Below are 18,534 nucleotides of genomic sequence, written 5' to 3'. Positions count from 1 at the left end.
CATGTACAAGGGTGGATTCTACACGGCTGATTCAGAGAGATGGTTTATGCATGGGTTTAGCTCTTTTTTTTAACTCATCTACTTCAAATGTAGAAGGACTTATTTTAAGATCTGCATTGGGGGATACATTCCATATTAAAGTTGCATCAAACACTTTCAGTGTGGTGAATTTTGTTTTCAGTTTAATCCAGTTTTTAGAAGGTTATGTGTATCATTTCATCATCAATAAAACATTACCACATTCATTTTAAAACATTGGTATAATTATTCCAAACAAACAAGACCATCGCCTCAACCCTGCATACAGTTTTACATTAACTAGGCTGGATTTAAATGGGAATGTACTGAATTTATTTAAGGCACAAAAGCCTTACAACACCAACCATGTGGACAGCACCATGCCCACACCCTCCAATGGCAAACGTCTCAAGTTTGACATTTACCAATGTAAAAAAATAATGAACTAATTCATAGTTAAAGTAGATTATGAATACCAATTTATCTGCAGCCATTTGTGCTGAAATTGGTTTTTAAGACTTGCTTGAAATGAGGTCATTTACATACATGTATGCATGCCTGGTGTGCAACCTCAGCTCTAACTCTCCTTCACTCCTCCCTGTGAGACGACCAAGAACTCAGAGACGGGTTGGCTTCTCTCTTTTTTTCCCCTAGCAACTACCATTCAAAAGAGAACATTTTCCTATCAAATATGGGCGTCATGCTATTTCAGGTCTGGGTCATGAATAAGTTAGTCCAGACTGTGCATGTGAGTGAGCTAATGCAAGAAAAGACTAGGAGGCGAGGGGCAACATCAGGTCAGTCCACACACAGATGTATAGATTATGAATGAATTATACAGAGAGAATGCTGTCTTGATCTTTTAGGTGAAATGTTTCCATGATGTGTGCATCCTATCATATTCAGTAAGGTGACACAGACTTCCATGGGAACATTCAGTGAAACAACCCAAAAGTTTTTTTTCTAAATGAATGGCTTATAACTCACCTATAAAGGATTAGTAAATGATTTATTAACCATTACCTTATAAACCTTTCATAAAGAGAACGCTGTGCCTCTTTCAGAACAGTCCGATCCATGCACTGAAGATGTCCTTCTGTATATAACGTGTTGAACTCTTAATGGTCAACATAATGTTTAACAATGTGTTGGACTGCCCAGTACAGTACCCCCGAAATACACAGGGCCAGAGTTAATCAGAAGATGTGCGGTGTTTTCAATCTGCATGTATTCAGACAATTGCAGACAATTGCTCATTACGCAGTCAGCTCCTGGACGGCACCTGGGATGCCCTCCAGATGCCTTCCACTACTTAAGGAAAGCTCATGGGCAAAGTTCAGCAGTGGGATTTTTATGAAGTCACTAAACTCCGAAAGAAAGAAATACAAGTCCGATTTTCACTGTTTTCATTAGCTCTAGCCATGTTAGCCATGCTATCAATGCCAATTTATATAACATGTATAACAGTTTTTTATGCATACCAACAGCGTAGGAACATGTCCACAGATAGAAGATGGGAAACACTGTGTGTGCGACTGATTTAGTGAGACACAAAAAGGACAGTGCTTAGAACTGTATGTTACTACAGCTTTCACAACTGTTGATGCACCAAGCAGCAATGTTGGATATTTAGCTCTGGGTTTTCGGTGGTCGTCCGAGTTCCGAGCTTGAAAATCCGAGGTCAGGGGGTGTGTTTCCGACTCTGACCTTGGAGAATCTGACTTCCGTGTACAAATGGAATGCACTATGAGCAAGTGGAGGTGGCGATGGGTTTCATATGGATGTCCATACTGAGGTAAATGCAGCCAAGCACACACTTAACAATACAAGGACTGATTTTAGTTTATTGATAGTGAAGTTCAACTTTAAATTTTATGAACACATATCAAAATCCCCTGTCCATTGTTTGTTTGCGTTACAGTAATCAATATTGTGTTAATGAATAAAGGTAGCTTTATTGCTTAATTTTTGTTTATAATAATTGTTTTTAGCTACATACAAATCTATATTTAATGCATTATTTCCCCCCACTGTAACCCTCCTTGTGGCTTCTGTAAATCCCATCTGCTTAATGTTTATGCTTGCCTTTCAGAAACAGAGAACTTTCCCAAATGGCAAATTGTGTGCCTTTAGTAAATCCAGCGGAATATAATCCATCTCTGTAAACATGTGTCCTTCTACTATTTGCACGATCCTCCCTTAAAGGACAATTCCGGTGCAAAATGAACCTAGGGGTTAATAACAGATGTGTACCCACTCTGTTGCTCTCTGGGACATGTTTTCATGCTAATCCAATGAGTTTGGAGCTTGAAAGAAGCTAGCGCGGACCGCTGATTAGCTTACAACGCTAGTATTCGGGGCACAGGGAAAGTAAAAACAAATCGTTATTTATACCACTAAAAAGGCTCAAAATATCACCACACTTCAACGGTAGCATAATGAGGGTCCCTAAATGTGAACCGAAGCATTGAGAACATTGTAAGTGTACAAGTGTACGGTTCTTTTATCCTCAGAACCACACTGGTCCAGCTCTTCAAGTCAGAAATGGAGTGTAATCTTTCCACCGTGGTCTGTCATTTTGGTCTGGTTTGCTTATTTTAAATTTAACAAAATCACCCAGCATACTATCATATCGTAAATAGAGCATATGTGCATACAATTCCCTCACTTGACAGATTATTCAAGAAAATGGTATTCAAGGGGTGACATTTTTTTTTGTGCCTTTTTTGTGTGTGTGTGTGACTCAGGGGGAAGACGCTGCTGGAGTCTCCAAAGATAACCACCCCTCACTCCACTCAGCAGCCAGGTAAATAAGACAGGACACCTCTTGGTCTTGAGGAGCTGCAGCATTTATTTGTGCTCAAAGTGCTGACTCTAGCTACTGTGCATTCAACTTGTTCTCTAAAGCGCTAAACGTTAACTCTCCTCTGCTCCGATCGCTCTCTCTGGTCCGTTCACACCGCATCTCCCGTCACGTTATCTCTCTCTTCAGCAGCATCTCCAGAAGGACCTCACACTGTCCCACTGACATGGTAGATGAGCTCGCACGAATATTCTAAACTTTTATTGAACAACTGTTGCAATTTTGCATTGCTGCTGGTATGAATAGTTTTGATGCAAAATTTACACAGGCGATTATTTTGAATGATTGTGTTGTTAATTTGTCATGCCCCCGGTGTGTGAAGGCCCTACAGTAAGTCATCTTCATTATGATAATGTGGACTACTATAGTACCATTTATTTTCTCAGAGCTTGTCTGTGTCTTGTGTTGTATGTAATGTTGTATTTTTTTTTTGTAATTTATATGAATATCATGTTCTTATTCAGTGAATGTCGATATGACTGTGTTGTACTGCCATTGTCTTTATGTCATTGTGAGTTGTGTTTAAGCAGTTTTGATTTGTATTGTCACAGTGTATATTCTTATATGGACCCCAGAAAGAACAGCTGCTGTGATGGGGATCCAAACAAACAGAAATATTAGTTTGCTAAATTGTAAAATAAATAGTGTGAATATGTCAAAGAAAATTTCAAGAATGTGTGACCTTTTCTAAAAACAAACTAAACAGCATGGCCAACAACTCTGCATCATACACTCACATTCACTATCTCACACTGATTATTACAATCTGAACCAACAATGGCAATCCAGTTGAATGCAGAAAGGTTATAATTACAACCTACGGGCTGGGAATTTCTCAGTGTGATTTTTGGAATGCAGCAACGTGTGCACACACACATATTTAAACTCTCCTGGATGAGCTGCCTCAGTCTGTGCTGTCAGCAGCCCTCTATCACGTTTTCAGAGAGCAGTGTTACTAACTCCACCTGATCTCAATCCTCCTACCGGAGTTCCTCGCATTGACTCGCTGTCTGCTGCCAGGCACACCAAGCAATCTCTCACCTGGAAAAACTCAGCAGGCTGCTTTGGCTCCACCACTGTTTACTTTTCCCTCTTCAGGAGAAAGAAAAAGCTGGTTTATTGTGCATTTTTACCAGTATGTGTTGTATCTTAATAACAGGTGTGTTAGTGAGCACATATTGGCATTCCCTTTGTCTCTCTTTTACTCTAGCTTGGGAATATCTGGGAACAATACTTGCTACTGTATGGGACAGAGGCAAAGAAAAAGGAGGGAAGGGGTAAAGTGTTTGTTCAAGGCACACAATGAACAGAAGAAGACCATGCAAAAAATATGTACACTATAAGTTTGACAGGAAAAACTGGTCCTAGATGATTCAGAGAGTCCAAACACAGCCTGTGTCAAAATTCTGACTGTGTCAGGAATTTAGGAGCCATGCCAAAAACTAACCAATCAGAAGAATGAAATGACAAAGAATACACTGGCTGACACTGACATTGTAAGCACTCAGAGACATAAGATACTACATTGGTGTGTACTGTTTATATCTATCCTAAAGAGACTCTCCTCCCCTGAAAAACGCCCACATAAGTTGCTGGTTCACGCAGCAATTAGGGCTCGTATTTATGTTTATAGTGGCAGCGCCCTCTAGTGTACGTAGTAATTATGACGGAAGCAAAGCAGGAAGTAAGGTAGTATAAGAGCGCTCAATTCTGCATAAGGAGGAAGGTTTTTGGTGGTGGACGGGTCAAACAAACACAGGACTTTCACCCAGGAGGCCTGGGTTCATGTCCTCTTTGAAAATAAAAATTAGTATTATTTTTTTTTTACTTTATGTAACAAACTGAACAACGTCATGTTCTGCATCACATGCGTAACCCTAAGTGTAGTAACATAACAGATGCATTGATTTTAACCCAAACCACCATCTTTTTCTAAACTTAACTAATTCACATATATATATATATATATATATATATATATATACTGTATTCTTGCCCCACAAATTGGTATAATGATGCTGGTTTGCTTTGGTGCTTCATAGTTTGATGATTGTATGTTCAAATTCAACAAGTCTTCTAAATTAAATGACAAAATATGTGTCCTATTGGCACAATATGCTCCATACCAACACCACTCAACCATTTGCTCCTACAACAGACATAATTTCTAGGGGTGTTTAAGGGGCTTTGTCACATACATGTAAACATACAGTATGTTATTTTTTAGACATTTGCTGAAACCAATCAAACAAATCAGTATACAGATTTAACGGCAAAGAAGAATTTCCTTTTTTCTAAAACAAACAGAATCAAAAAGCAATTTCCATTTCCTCCATCAGGGTATCAACTTTACCAATCATAATAATGCTATACTTCTGATATGTCTATCTAGGTTCAAAATTCAACTTGTGCTGTCCTGCTCATTTGCTTAAATAATACTCACTTAAAAAATGACAATTGTTGAAGCAACCTCACTTTCTCATTGTGATTTTCATTGCAACCAGTCCAGTAGTTGTCCATGCACATTGAGATGACGGTCAGGAGGAGAGGGGATTCCTTTAACCAAAGGGATCTGAGCAGCGCTGCTTTTTGTTGCCTTTGCATAGCTAAACTGGTAGACAAGATGAGCAGCAGCTCTGGCAGCGAATCCAAAGAGACTGCTGTAAGTCTTCTATACAGCACCCAACCACTCTGTAAACCCTACACATACCTCCCGCCTGCTAATGAAAGGGAGGAAAAGTGGAGAAATGTTGCCAGGCTCCTTATGGACAGATGAGACTAATTGTCAAGGAAAAGGTAAGTAAGAGCACTGCATGTATGTTTGATAATCAAGCTGGTGGCAAGGAAAAATAGGGAGGGCATGATGAGATTATGTTCTGTAAGCAATGACTTTTAGGTGAGACTAGTCTATATCCACGACATTCCACTTCCAGGATTGTTCTGGTGCTGCCGAAAATTCCGCCAGATGTCCCTGTTTACGGCCAGATATCTGTCCCCTTCCTCTTTCTTTGTGTTGGCGTTCTAACCTCTGGTGGATTTGTGAGGACTATGGTTAACTGCTCCTCAGATCTCTGCAGGGTAAATCCAGACAGCTAGCTAGACTATCTGTCCAATCTGAGTTTTCTGTTGCACGACTAAAACTACTTTTGAACGTCCACATGTTCCACCAAAACAAGTTCCTTCCTGAGACTATTTAGCAGAGGCACCGTGGCTCCGTCCGGAGCTTAGCCCCGCCCACGATGATTGTGATTTGTTTAAAGAAAAGCCAATAAACCAGAGCACGCTTTTCTCCCATCCCAGAATGTTGTGTGGACTAGCCAGACCCTCCTCCACAGCGCTGTGCAGGAAGGTCTGGCAATGCGAGACTAGGGGGATATAAGCTGTCTGTTAAATATTAGCAGGTAAATACTTGCAGCTATCCTCACTCATTCATTTGACCAACTTCATATCATTTCCAACATATGGTTGATCTCCTGCTATTTAACCTTACTTTTAAAATCCAAGAGATTCACCATGAATGAAAGTATTCATGTAATCATCATATGATGATATAAATTGCTGTAATAGTTTAGAAATCATCTTAATAAAAACACAAGTCAGTAAAATAAATATTCATCAGGGCTCTCAAAATTAACGTGACATTAACGAGTTAAAGCTAATTCCTTTTAACGGCACCAATGTTTTTGACGCGCGATTAACGCTCAGTTGTGTTTTAAGCCCCTAACGTCACCTTCCAGGCACTAGAGTTGGTTGCCGTTTGGATTTTTACAATTCCAATGACAACCCGGTACTTTTAAAAAGATTCCGATTCCTAACCGATTCCTAAAATGACAGGCTTTGACAGAGTTTTTTTTAAATTGAAAATTATTTAAATTGAAAAATAACGTTTTAAAGTACTTAAATATATAATAAGTAAACCTAAGTCACCTAACAACTAACTACAATAATTACATAATAACAAATAACAGTTACACTATTAACAAGTATTAACACAATAAATATTGTTGAGTTGGTATGCCAACCAGCTTCAAACTTTAGCAGTTCTTTTGCAGAAAAAATGACCATATTTGCCTTCTCTGGCGAGATACGACACCTCTCCTGACATATGGTACAGGAGAAACCTCTCTCAGATGGTGTCCAAGAAGCCTGGACACACAGGTATGAATTTGAAAGGGCAGACAATTTGGGGAGGCTGTCCCGCCTCCCCCACCACCAGGCTACAGGGTCTTGTCCTGAACGATAGACTAGCATAGCAAGTGTAATATGTTTACTAGCGAAGTAGCCTACATTTAGCATAGCTAGCTAACGGTAGACTACAGAGAGAGGGAGATATTTTTATGTCCGTTTCGGAGCGTGTAGAAAAAGCTGTCTAAGGGAGAAAGAAAAAAGAGTCTGCTGCTGTCCGGAGCGACAGAGGGGAAATATGTCAGTTGGAAACGAAATTTGCGTTCTAATCCGGTCTGAATACTACCGTTTGCGTAGGAACCGGTTCCATAGTGGAACCGGGTTTCGGTACCCAACCCTACCAGGCAGCGCTGCGACCGTTGACTTCAAGGGACCTAACCCTAACCCTAACCACTGCCTAATCCTAGTGAGACGTTGGGGGCTTAAAACACAGATAAACGCGATTAACAGACGCACATTCTGTGATTTGAGCATCGGGCCGCTCTGTAGTTTGGTAAATCAGGAAGCGATGCAGCAATAACATTGTGGACAGTGTTGCCAACTTGACGACTTTCTCGCTAGATTTAGCAACTTTTCAGACACTCTTAGCGACTTTATTTATAAAAAGTGACTAGCGACAAATTACCATCAGAAAAAAGGCAAAATATATTCAAATATATTTCTATTGTAATTCCAACGCCAAAATTTTTTCAATTTCACAAAAATTTCAGTAATTTCCTAACACAGCTGACCACTGTAATAATGTCTGTCTCTGTACTCGGTCCAGTTCTGGTGGTTGATTAACGCAGCTTTTTGCTGATTAGCTCTCATAACGGGCTGGATGGATGGCGCACCGCCATGAGTCCATGACACTAATGTTTGATTTTAATTGTGATATTTTGTGATTAAATTCTGAATCTGCCCCATTCTGTCAGGTAAATGTAGCAGCACAATGTTTTCCTCTGAAATAAAAGAACACTGTAAGTCAGTAGCAGGCTGGTTGCATATTAAGTGCTTTGGGGTCCTTTTGTAAGTAATTTTGGGGTTAAATTTGGTTCTGGAGAATGCTACAAGAAGCAATACCACAGGCCGAACAATCAGCTCATTCCAAACATACACATTTTGAACGGGCACTGTACTAGAAAAAGAAATACAGAATATCACCAGACTCATACCTTAAGTTATCCAATTTAGTTTAACAGTTTTCTCAAACTATTTTAAGGTGAAAAGTCACAACATATCTTAAGTGGGAAAAGAGTTTGACGAAAAAAAAAGAAAGAAAAAAAAGACCACCAATGTTTCTTTTCTTAGCCCACTAGGAACTGCCAGACATGGGTCAAGCTCAGATACATACAAATACACATGCACAGTGTACGTACTGCATACACACACACACACACACACACACACACACACACACACACACACACACACACACACACACACACACACACACACACACACACACACACACACACACACACACACACACATACAGTATATTTAGATACCTCCTCGTGTTAAGGCAGTTGCCTTCATCATCAGTTCTTGGTGCACAATAAAGTCAGTGGAGCGAGTGCTGTGCAGCTGTAGTCTCTCTCTCTGTCTGTCTCGTAATCTGTCTTTATTCATTTTAAATTAGCTCAATTAACACATTAGTAACGCGTCCTTAGATAAAGGGATACGTCAGTGGCTTAAAAGAGAAAAAAGGCTTCTGACTCCTACAAGACAGTACAACTAGAGGAGTTTTATAGTCCTCTAGCGATTATGCACCTCACTCCTGTAAAGTTTGGGGATCTCAAGAAACATATAAAATATGAATAAATACAATAAAAATAATAGTTGAAATCTAAGCATGAGAGGTTGAGACACAGGATCCTACATTTTCCTTAATGCAACTTGAGTTTCTTTTTTTTAATAGATTATTTTAGGCCTTTATTTTTATAGAACAGCTGATGACATGAAAGGGGGAATGACATGCAGCAAAGGGCTACAGGTCAGAGTCGAACCCACAGCCACTGCGTCAAGGAGTGAACCTCTATATATGGGTGTGTGCTCTACCAGGTGAGCTACCCAGACGCCCAGACTGTTTGTTTCTTACAACCTCCCTGCAAGTCCATGTCCCCAGTGTGTGACACAGACTTTCGGTTGTAAATTTAGTCTCCAAGTCTCTGGCCACATCATCCGGGTTATTTTCTCAGACAGCTTCTCCAGAGACTCAGAGGACTTTATGCATGTATTTAGATTGTTTACATGAGTAAATGTTGCATTTCTACAGTAGAAGTACTCTGTTACAAGTAAATGTCATGCTGTCAAAATTTGACTTCAGTGTAAGGTGGTGAGAGCAGAACTTCATTCTGTCCACAAAGAACTGAGAAACCTTTCCTAACCTTCCAGTTAACAACACCTGTGTGGTCAGTGTTCAAATTACACCATGGTTTATGCAGGAGTCATATTTTTTCGGGAGGGGGTACTGTATACATACATGAATGTGCCCGCCTACCGACAAAAATATACAATCAATACATTCCATTTCATACAGAGAATATTAAGCCAAACAAAGAAAGAAACAGAAAAAGTATTCACCACTGCAATGTTTTTTTTTTAAACCACCCTCCACCTAAAAACAATACAAATGCCAACACACAGTAAACTTGAGGCTTTCTGGGTTACTCATATCTTGCCCCTGTATTTCAAATACTGCCTGGAGTCAAGACACAATCCTAAAAGACTCACGAGTGAGGACCAAAGGGGTTGCAAGTGCCAACTGGTAAGAAATGTAATCCTGAAGATGCACGTTATGAGAGGCCTGGCTTCCAGGGTAATGCATTCGAACCCAGGGAACAAAGAACAAAGCAACTCATCATGTAGTACAAACGGGAATGTATGCTAAGTGATATGGTATCTTTAGTTAACAATGTAGGAACAGTATGAAGCTTTGATTCAAACATGGTGGTTTTCATGCCGCAACAATATAGAAAGAACAAACAGTTTACACTCACCACTAATATGGAAAAGATTATTAAAATTATAAAAAGATTATACAAAAGTTATTTTGACTCTTTAACAGTGATAGAAAATGGACACGAGGAGTGTGAATACTGTATATACACCTACTCCGTGAATCGATCATAGCTTGTGATCAAGCCTGTAGAGTAACGGAATACATGGAACGGCGTTACATAATTAGGATACCAAAAAAGGAAACTGTATCCCGGTAAAGTTACAGAAAAAAAGACGTAATCAGACTCTAGTAATTTGTAATAATTGCGGAGATCGTTTGTGATCTTAATCCTGTGTGAATCTGGCATGTCTGTAATCTGTCAAAACTGCAAATGACCTACCATATTTCACCAAACACAGAGGTTGAGTGATAATATAGTCCCATGCGAATTTGCATCTCTGTGATTTGGGGTTGTATTGGCTGCGTGGAAAATATAAATGAAAGTTTTGACAAAGCATTGGCATCATATGCGGGGGAAAATGTCAGTAAATTCAAGTTAAAGTGTCTATATGTACCTTTCAGTTAGTGTTGATTCTAGCGGCCCTTTGGACTAAAGCTGTAGTGGTTTAACCACACCTGCTGTCATAAAGGTCTTTTCTTTACGGGGCTGTATTACCCACTGTATTACAGAGTTAACGTTGCTCGAACAGAAAATCATTCATTTACAATAAGAGAGTACACAGATGCATCGTTGCATTTCAAGTGTTGCGTACGGTAACTTAGTCTACTTTGGATCGATCGGGAGATAAACCAGGTAACGTTATCACTGTCAGTGTGTCATGAGCCAAAGCATTAAGAGCAACCAACGTAATATTAACTTAGATTAATATAGCGCATTATATGAAACCCAGGAACGCTTTACACAAGTAAAGGGGGACAAGAGAAAAGAAAATAGTAGGCCAACACAAACACGGACTAAAAATAAATCAAAAGGGGTGCTAAATGGAAGAGGGACATAATTTAATGTTGGCTACTAAAGAAACAACGGAAAAAAATGGAGCTGCAGTATGATTCTCTGAAATTTTTCTAAACAAATTGCTCTCTCTCCTCTACAGTTTTCACTCTTCATACATCATGGTTGGTCAATATGTAGGAAATTGTGCCGGTCGCAGACATGTAACTATGGAATCCACCGGACCTAAACTTTTGGCTCTGTTCATACTGATAGAAACAATGAAAAAAAATATCTGGAAGGACACCTGCTCTGTGTCGCATATATTTGACACCACAAACATAAAACCACATCAATGCATTCACCAGACCTTTATCTTTCTTGTGATGATAATATTTTTGTCGTTTGGATCCACGGTTTTTGATTTACAGAACAATCTTAAGAGGTATTTTCATGAAATCAGCAAAAAACGGCGCTAAATTTCCCATAGACTTTAATAGAAAATCTTCGGGAAATCGCTTAACATAGCTCAAAACAACCCCTCTTTGGGGCCATACTGTATCGCCATACTTTGATGTAGAAAAATAATTAAAAGTTTAAACCGAAGACAAGACTTTGGCCTTTATTGGGCTCACTGTGGAAATCACCATAGCAACAACTTCTTACACACACACACCTCCTAGGCTCATATCATAAAGGCGCTTTACTGTAGGCCGTGTTGTCCTCTCTTTGCAGGACATGTGAAACAGCAGAGTAAAGGTAGCTCAGATCAGCTGTTTCTAATGATATTAACTATATTCCTGTGGTGACGATGGCCTTTACTCAACCATTGTCAAATCACTTTAGTAGCGCGTACTGCCACAGGAGGAGGAGAAGAAAAGGAGAGGACAAGAAGAGGAGAGAAAGAAAGGAGGAGAGAAGATGAAGAAAGAAGAGGTGTTATTTGTCAGCTAACATGATGTCATGATGGACTAAGTGACCAACTGACTGACTCCTAACTGACTTCAGGCCTCAACACCAACAGCTGTTTTCACAGAGACAAGACAGTAGCGCACCTTAGATAGTCCTGCTTCTAGCTCAAAAACCCTAACTCCTATCGCTTAATGTCTAATACTGTGGGAGATATCATGACACCCTGCTGATCATCCTGTGCAAGAATGGTGTGTTGTGTAAGAAATGTGAGGACAGTAGCTGTCCGAAAAGGGCATGTTCTTTTAAAAAGCCTCAAAGAAGGGTGAATATTTCAAAAAGTATTAATGTGATTTAAAAGTTTTAACAGTTTAAAGTTTGAATAGAGTTTCTCAAAAATTCTGAATAACCAAACACAAACTCCTCTTATAGAGACTCTTTACTGTAGGCCGTGTTGTCCTCTATTTTCAGGACATGTCAAACAGCAGATTTACTGTTAGTATTCGGATGTGCACCAAGTAGTAGACACACTGTCAAAATTGCTTGCGGAATTTTCTAGTTCTTACTACTCTTGTCATGTTAGTCTTTCTGCACTACAATGGTACTGTTAACACACTGCACATAGCTGTACATACTGTACATATCTGTCTCTATGGGTAATACCTACTATCCATATTTACTCTGTTTTTCTTATGATATACTCTGTTAATACACTGCACTGCACTGCACTACATATTATTCTTACTACTATTATAACGTTACCGCTAAATTGCACATATCTGTACATGTTGTTCATGAACATTGTTCATTACATAGCCATATTTATTCTGCTCTTAAAAGGTAACTGCTAATACACTACACTTTATTTCTATTTATGCTTAATTTATATTACTCTAAACCACCATCTGTAAACCAACTGTACACTACCGACTATACTGCACCATATCTCTTGTCCTGTCTATACTTGAATATCACATTGCTCTTTTTGTACTTCTGGTTGGACACAAACTGCATTTCAGTTGTCTTTGTACCTGTACGCTGCACAATGACAATAAAGTTGAATCTAATCTAATGTAATCTAATCTAATCTGAACAGGCAGCGGTGGATTTTAATGTATGACGTGGAAATGGCCAAAATCGCACTAATTTCGAACTTTCAATTAAAAATGGCGGACTTCCTGTTGCGTTAAGGGTATCACTCCAATGAGCTTATTTGTACGTCGTGACATGCTACATATGTGTACAACATTTCGTTAGTCTACCTTAAACGTACTGCAGCATTGTAGGGGGCGCTAGTGAGCCATTTTTCTGCGCCTATTCCCGAAACCCTTAAAATACGTACATTTTCACCAGGCTTGATGTGACCGCCAATTTTGGTGAGTTTTTGAGTATGTTAAGCCCCTCAAAAAGGCGAAAAAAAGAAGGAAGAGTTCCTTCAGTTTCAATAGGGCCTTCGCCACTGTATATAAAGTAAATGTCCTTAGTTTTCGTCTTCTTCAATGTTTTTCATGGAGCAAATAACGGTAGATCTTTCAGAGTTCACATTTCCGACCATAGACCTGTTTTATGCAGTCTATGCCGTAGACATATAGTTTCCGACTGGAAACCCAGAAATTCCGACATTCCATGTCAAATTGAAAACATGTCCGTGCCTCTCGCCTGGCATCATGGAGGCAGAGTCCTATTTGATTATGACTGTGTCAGATAAAAACAAGTGCCTTGCAGTGGAAGGTGGTAAAATATGTGGTCAATTTATTACAGGGAAACATCTCACGAATTTGAAAGTAGATTTGAGAAGTGCACACAAGCTAGGAGGCTAACCTAGCTTACCTTAACAAGGAAAAAGAGAACGCAAAGCCCCCTTTCCCCAAACAGAAGCTAACCCCGGTACAGGGCATGGATGTATGGGTACAGGGCATGGATTTATGGGTACAGGGAATGGATGTATGGGTACAGGGCATGGACGTATGGGTACAGGGCGTGGATTTATGGGTACAGGGCATGGATATATGGGTACAGGGCGTGGATGTATGGGTACAGGGCGTGGATGTATGGGTACAGGGCGTGGATGTATGGGTACAGGGCTTGGATGTATGGGTACAGGGCTTGGATGTATGGGTACAGGGCGTGGATGTATGGGTACAGGGCGTGGATGTATGGGTACAGGGCGTGGATGTATGGGTACAGGGCATGGATATATGGGTACAGGTCATGGATGTATGGGTACAGGGCGTGGATGTATGGGTACAGGGCTTGGATGTATGGGTACAGGGCTTGGATGTATGGGTACAGGGCGTGGATATATGGGTAAAATTGTATGATGTTTTTGTTGAGTTATTATTACACAATACTTTTTCTGACCTTTTTGAATCTTGCCCCTGACAAATAACCCTAGACTAAAACTAACACTAAAACTAAAACTAAGCATTTAAAAAAAATTAAAACTAAACTAAACTAAACTAGCAAACCCGCTTTAAAAACTAATTAAAACTAAACTGAATTTGAAAACAAAAAGTCAAAATGAAATAAAAATAAAAACTAATGAAAAATGCAGAACTATAAAAACCTTGGTCATAACTACAGCAGATAGCTTCTAAAATAATATTATAATACAATTATTACAACTTTTTCCCAGCTGGATACACTAACACAGGCTTTTCTGGTGTTACAGTGAAATCTGTGACCCGTCAGAATGTGTGCTCTGTGGTGCCGTCTACCTGCCGTAAATCATTTCATGACTTTGTGGGAAAAATCAGACCTGGGCAGATGCATTGATAAAAACTATGTAAAACTAGCATTCTTTACACTATTAGTCTTGTTTGCTGTTACAGGTCATTTATAATCATCAGATGGAACATTACACAGTTTCAGAAACATTTCAAAGTTACATATAGTCACTTTAAATCCAGTGTGAATGCGCCGCATGAAACAGACGTGGGGGGTAATTTCTTAATCACATGAGGTCCCCTGGAAATGCTAGTCTTGAAAGGAGGGTTTTAGCTTCACGCCATCTTGGCCAGATGTCCACCATTGTGTACTTCATGTCCGCTATATAAGCAATATACTTCACCCAAAGATTCTCAACTTGAGTGGTCTCGCCTGCCATCGTAAACTCAGTCAGGTCGCCATCTTGATCTATCTCTCTTATATATATATATATATATATATACATATTAATATTTGTATCAATACATCAATATTTATACCTTAATTAATATTGCTAAAATATCTTTGATAATTACTTATCATGGAGCCCGCTCCTCCCAAATTCGTGTATTTCGTATCGAGGATTTCGTGTATGCAAAGTTCCACGGACTTAGCATGTGTTTGGTGTCCTCTGGTAGCTAAGAGGGCCAAGGTCACAATAGATCACTCTTTATGATAATAATATCATATCATCATTATCAATAACAGGTTAAAACAAACAAGTTTGTCATTAAAATAGCTAATGCCAGCACATTATAAGCTTACTCTTTGGATACACCAGCTGTTAACTGTGTAAGTATGTATATGTGTGCGTGTGTGTGTGTGTGTGTGTGTGTGTGTGTGTCATACAGCATCACTGTAAATAAAACATGGCCAAGGTAGCTTATAATAACTTTTGATTATATCAGCTGTATAGGTATACTCAGTTTAAATATTAACCATGTTGAAAATAAATATTGTACATTTCCCAGTACACCATCTGAAAGCTACTCTTCAATATTTGACAGTACATCTGGTTTCCAATTTCCAAACAGTGATACATTATTTGAATTTAAAATATCTACAAAAAAAAGCAAAGACAACAATTATTTCCCCATAAACCAAAATCAGCTGTATTTCATCAAAGGCAATAAGCAAGCAAACACATCTGGGTGTGTATATGTCTCACAGGCTCATGGGCGAGTGATCAAACTGAGCCAGCAAATATCCTCTGCTGTATCCTGACGGGAAGACAACATCGATATCTATCAACTATAACATTTATCAGCAGTTCAATAAAACAGAGCCACGCAATCAGCAAGTGACATGGAAGAGATTACAGACTAATTCAAAGTTAATTGAAAAACCACTAATATTGCATTAGTTTGTGTTAATGGTAGAACCCAATCCATTATTTATAGGGCAGGTAAAGAACACACAGACACAAAGCCTTCAATGCGAGCGCTTATTTACCTCCAGCCACAACCCAGAAGAACGCCATAACACTGTTCAACCCCCCCAGAAAGAGGCACATTTCAGACATGTCAAGCCTACTACAACAAAACCTAGCCTCTAGTACTTTAGCTGGTGCAAACCAATTACATTTTATCAACAATTAACAATACGAGAACATCTTGAGGGACCACCTGACTAATGGGGTAGCCGAACCAGCTAGCGAGGTAATCTGCTAGCACATTGTAATGTCCTATATGTACATATTTTAATGTAATGTATGACTACTAAATTGGGGTGAAAGAATAAAGAAATGTGGCAGGTTGATTAGCAAGCTTTACCATGCTACCACAGTAGTAGATCTTAACAACACTGCGGAAATTAGCAACATAACAAGATAAAGTCAACATTATTGCATTGAAATAATACTGCAATGTAAAATAAATTTACATTTTACATTTTTTAGACTTAAAAAAGATACAAGGCTATGCAGACAGTAAATCAGACATACTTTGGTTTTGGGTGACGTCTAACAACTCCAGTTCAGTTACAACACCTTTGCAATATTTTTTAAAAGCACTTAATCTAATTTACGTTTTCACATAACATGGACTACTTAAAACTATTGTAAACCAAACCAAACAAAGACAGACAGAAAGATAATTATGTGTGTGTTTGTGTGTGTGTGTGTGTGTGTGTGTGTGTGTGTGTGTGTGTGTGTGTGTGTGTGTGTGTGTGTGTGTGGTTGAGAGACGACAAGAGTCACAATGAGTCATCAAGCCAACAGCTAAAGCAAAAAGACAAAGCGTAGGAAATAATGAAATTGAGAGAGGAAGACAAGTGAAATGAGGAACTGACCAGTCTGGTGACAAGGGGAACCCCGAAGTGCCAGAAGTGCTCGTTGAGCAGTCCGCTGTACACCACGTTACCAAACAGAGCAATGGTTCCTGGTTTGCACAGACCACTTCCTGGCTTGGTTTCTGAAAAACAACACAAGTCAGATTTTAACACTGTACACCATCAATGGAAATTATAAAACATACAGTACGAACTGTATATTTCAAACAGTGAGAGGCTGTTAATAAAACAGATGTGTTTACAACAGTGTACACACACACACACACACACACACACACACACACACACACACACACACAACCAGTACATCTCCTTACTCAATTCCTTCCCTCCTTCTCATTTTCTTTTCTCTCTGCCTATTCTTTCTTTATCTTTCTTTTGGTCTTTTGGTCCCTCTTTAACTCTCCCTCGCTGTGGCTTACTGTTCCACTTTGTTTCCGTCTTTAGAATCCCCTTTGTTCCTCTCTATCCTACCTGCTGCCTTCACTTCTTCACTTTTTGTTGGCCTCTCTTCCTCCTTTGGTAGGGTGTTTGTTAGACATTGAAGATGTATTTCAATTGAAGCTATATAATTTGTTTTAACATTCAGGACTTTTACTATTGTCAATTTTCATGCCATTTTCACGTATTTAAATGCTTACCAACACATGTTTTTTCTTACTGAATAGTTTAAATGTTATTGCTCAAAAAACTTACTGCGAATCAGTAAAGTTTGATCTCATCTAATCTTATAACAGTTTGCTTTCTCAACACTTCCTAACTTATCAGACAAACAACCAATTACTTTTAATAAAATGAAGTCTCTTAAGGCTTAGATGTTTTATAACTCTGTAGGTCACAAGACTGTTTGTGTCACACAGAGCCATGTGTAACTGTTTAGCCTGCAGTGAGGCCTGCAGTTGATGTCACAGCTGCTGTTCTAAGGGTATAAAAAGAAAAAGAATTAAAAAAATGATAAGATGACTCTGCTACCTATTTAGAGACCTAATAAGACATTGATAACCCTACATAATTTTGGATTACATATTAACTTCTAACAAACTAAACACAATTACGCTACTTTGGAATAAATGAAATACAATGAAATACAATTAGAAGGTTCTCTCCTGACTGAACCAACTAAAACAGTAAATTGCCTGCAGGAATAAATGTTTCAATGACAAATAAACCATTTAGAGTTCAAATAAGCCACTTGGAACACCTTAGTGCAAGTGCAGCCTTTATTTAGGCAACCATGAGAGATGAGCAGCCTCCATGAGCTACAGGCCACTGACTGAATGGATGGATGTCAGTCTGCAGATGTAAAATACAGTATAACCCATAATACTAAATGTGATTGTGTATTGCAGTAAATTATGAGATCTAAATAAGGAAAGCAGGTAAATTAAGCTCTCCTCTGGGGTTTCTGAAATATACTTCAGCCAGATCACACTCTGCCTTACTGCACCATCTCTTCCTCTGTGCCATGATCTGGATTTGGCTGGTTTCTCCTGGCTCCACTTATAATGGGCCTATCTTACATTCCAATACTCAAAGTAGTTTGGCACACACACACACACACACACACACACACACACACACACACACACACACACACACACACACGCACACGCACACACACACGGTTATGGACTGTTGGCTTGGTTCTGGCCTGGTTCTTTGGCAAGTGTGTATCTGCTAGGCTTGCCT

At 39.2% G+C, this 18,534-nt stretch overlaps 1 protein-coding gene across 3 annotated transcripts in view; it reads right to left on the bottom strand.

Moving 5' to 3' along the window:
• LOC144536574 (RNA binding protein fox-1 homolog 3-like) overlaps positions 1 to 18,534 on the bottom strand; it is a 790,727-nt gene that overhangs the window by 283,720 nt on the left and 488,473 nt on the right. For all 3 annotated transcript variants that reach the window (XM_078279785.1, XM_078279787.1, XM_078279786.1), the window contains exon 5: positions 16,846 to 16,967. In XM_078279785.1, the coding sequence (XP_078135911.1) occupies positions 16,846 to 16,967 (122 nt within the window). The remainder of the gene's footprint in view (positions 1 to 16,845; positions 16,968 to 18,534) is intronic.

Source organism: Sander vitreus, chromosome 21 (genome assembly GCF_031162955.1).
Source record: "Sander vitreus isolate 19-12246 chromosome 21, sanVit1, whole genome shotgun sequence".
NCBI lineage: Eukaryota > Metazoa > Chordata > Actinopteri > Perciformes > Percidae > Sander > Sander vitreus.
This window is presented reverse-complemented; position numbering and strand designations above follow the sequence as displayed.